The 1,623-nt window shown below is 49.8% G+C and overlaps 1 protein-coding gene across 1 annotated transcript; it reads right to left on the reverse strand.

Moving 5' to 3' along the window:
- Window positions 1-237: 237 nt before the first annotated feature.
- Window positions 238-1,107, reverse strand: SPRY3 (sprouty RTK signaling antagonist 3). The gene has a single exon (XM_049873138.1). The coding sequence runs from the start codon at window positions 1,105-1,107 to the stop codon at window positions 238-240; it is 870 nt and encodes a 289-aa protein (XP_049729095.1).
- Between the last annotated feature and the right edge of the window lie 516 nt (window positions 1,108-1,623).

Here is a 1,623-nt window from a genome sequence, read left to right on the forward strand (position 1 = left end):
ATGAGGGCTGAGCTGGCTGGGTGTAAAAAGGTTGAAGAGGAGTGGGATAGATACTGTGAGAAAGAACAAGGCATCCTAAACAGGATGTTCTTGGCCATTCCCCTGACATTGGAGGAACAAAAGAGGTGAGGCCCTAACTTTGGCTAGTTGATTACTCCTCCCCCTCTTCAAAAGTGAGGCCTATCCTTTACTGATGGGGGTTAAAGGAGACAGCTCTGGATCCAGCTTGTAGGAAGGTCATACAGACTTTTCCTGGGCCTTGGGAAAGGGTGCACTACCACCAGAAGAGATTTTTCTGCACACGGTATTAGTGTGCCTCTTACAGCGGCAGCCTGGTCGCCTGAGGCTATCACAGCCCTGCTGGCACAGATGGAGGCATCCACGGGTAGGCAGGTAGCAGCACAGGCAGGGTAGGAAGAGGGAGATGAGGCTCATGGCTGCCCAGCGGATGAAGCAAGAGCTAGGCCCACAGGAGCAGGGCTCATCGGCGCAGTTGTCTTCATCATCAGTGGAGCAGTGGTAGAAGAGGCCCTTGACACAGCAGAGACAAGTGCCATAATCAAGGAGGCTCTCAGCAGAGCAAAGGCAACGCTGGTTGCAAAGCCAGCAGGAGGGTAGAGGGCGAGCTGCAGTGCAAGGGACACACTTGCAGCGCCCACACTCCTCACAGATGAAGAGGTGCTCGCTGGGGTGCACTGCAGATTGCTCAGCTTCTCCCTTCAGAGCACCATCAACCTTTGGGTGGGCTCCTGCTCCAGGCTGGGTTCGGATGATGGACTGGCCTGAAGGTGAGGGTGTAATGCTGACCAAGAGCCTTTGATCAGAGGCAGTGGTGCTATGGGACATCGAGCTGGCAATGCTAGATTGGCTCAGATGCTGAGGCAAGGGCTGCAATTGATGGCAATGGCTGAGACTGCGGGGGAGAGCAGTAGGCATGGTAGCCAGGGACCAATCAGATTTGTGGGTTTGCACAATAAGGGAAGGGCTGGAGAGGGTCTGCTTACAGGGCGCCGGAGGCCGCTCCACATAATCATTGCTAGCATGAGTAGAGCGCAGCTGTTCAATAGGCAGAATTTGTTGGAAATCATCTGTCATTGCAGCATCCATTTTGCCTTGATTCTTGAGCTCTGAGTGGTTTTGGGTCAGAGTGGCACTTAAGGTGATAAAGAGGAGACCTTGCAGTTACATGGACCTCAGGGTACATCAGAAAATCCTAGGAGGGAAGGAAGAGAAACAATAAATGAGAACACACTGGCATGAGTACTTTGCAGGGAACCAAATAAGCTCAGAACCTATCACCACAACCATCTTCAATCACTTTGCAATAGTCTTCATGTTATACCTTTAGTTTGTAATTGACCTCACCTACTTCTTTACAGGCAAGTTTGGTCATCCTATCCAGACTATAAAGCACTTTGAGATGAAAAATCAGATCTTTGATTCCTTTGTATTCCATCATACAACTAGGTTCACAGGAGTAGCTAACTCATTCCAGTGTTTGCTAACACACAGAAATCTAAGCCTTGAGCATCAGCGTTCTCATAAAAATGAAACCTAACTTCAAATGCAAAGGCCACCAATCAAACGTCTCCTTTCAGTGCTATTTGTGACAGGCAGAAATGA

The sequence above is a fragment of the Elephas maximus genome, chromosome X (genome assembly GCF_024166365.1).
Source record: "Elephas maximus indicus isolate mEleMax1 chromosome X, mEleMax1 primary haplotype, whole genome shotgun sequence".
NCBI lineage: Eukaryota > Metazoa > Chordata > Mammalia > Proboscidea > Elephantidae > Elephas > Elephas maximus.

Coding starts and splice junctions, on each gene's coding strand:
- SPRY3 (XM_049873138.1), bottom strand. CDS start 1,107: ATGGATGCTGCAATGACAGATGATTTCCAACAAATTCTGCCTATTGAA.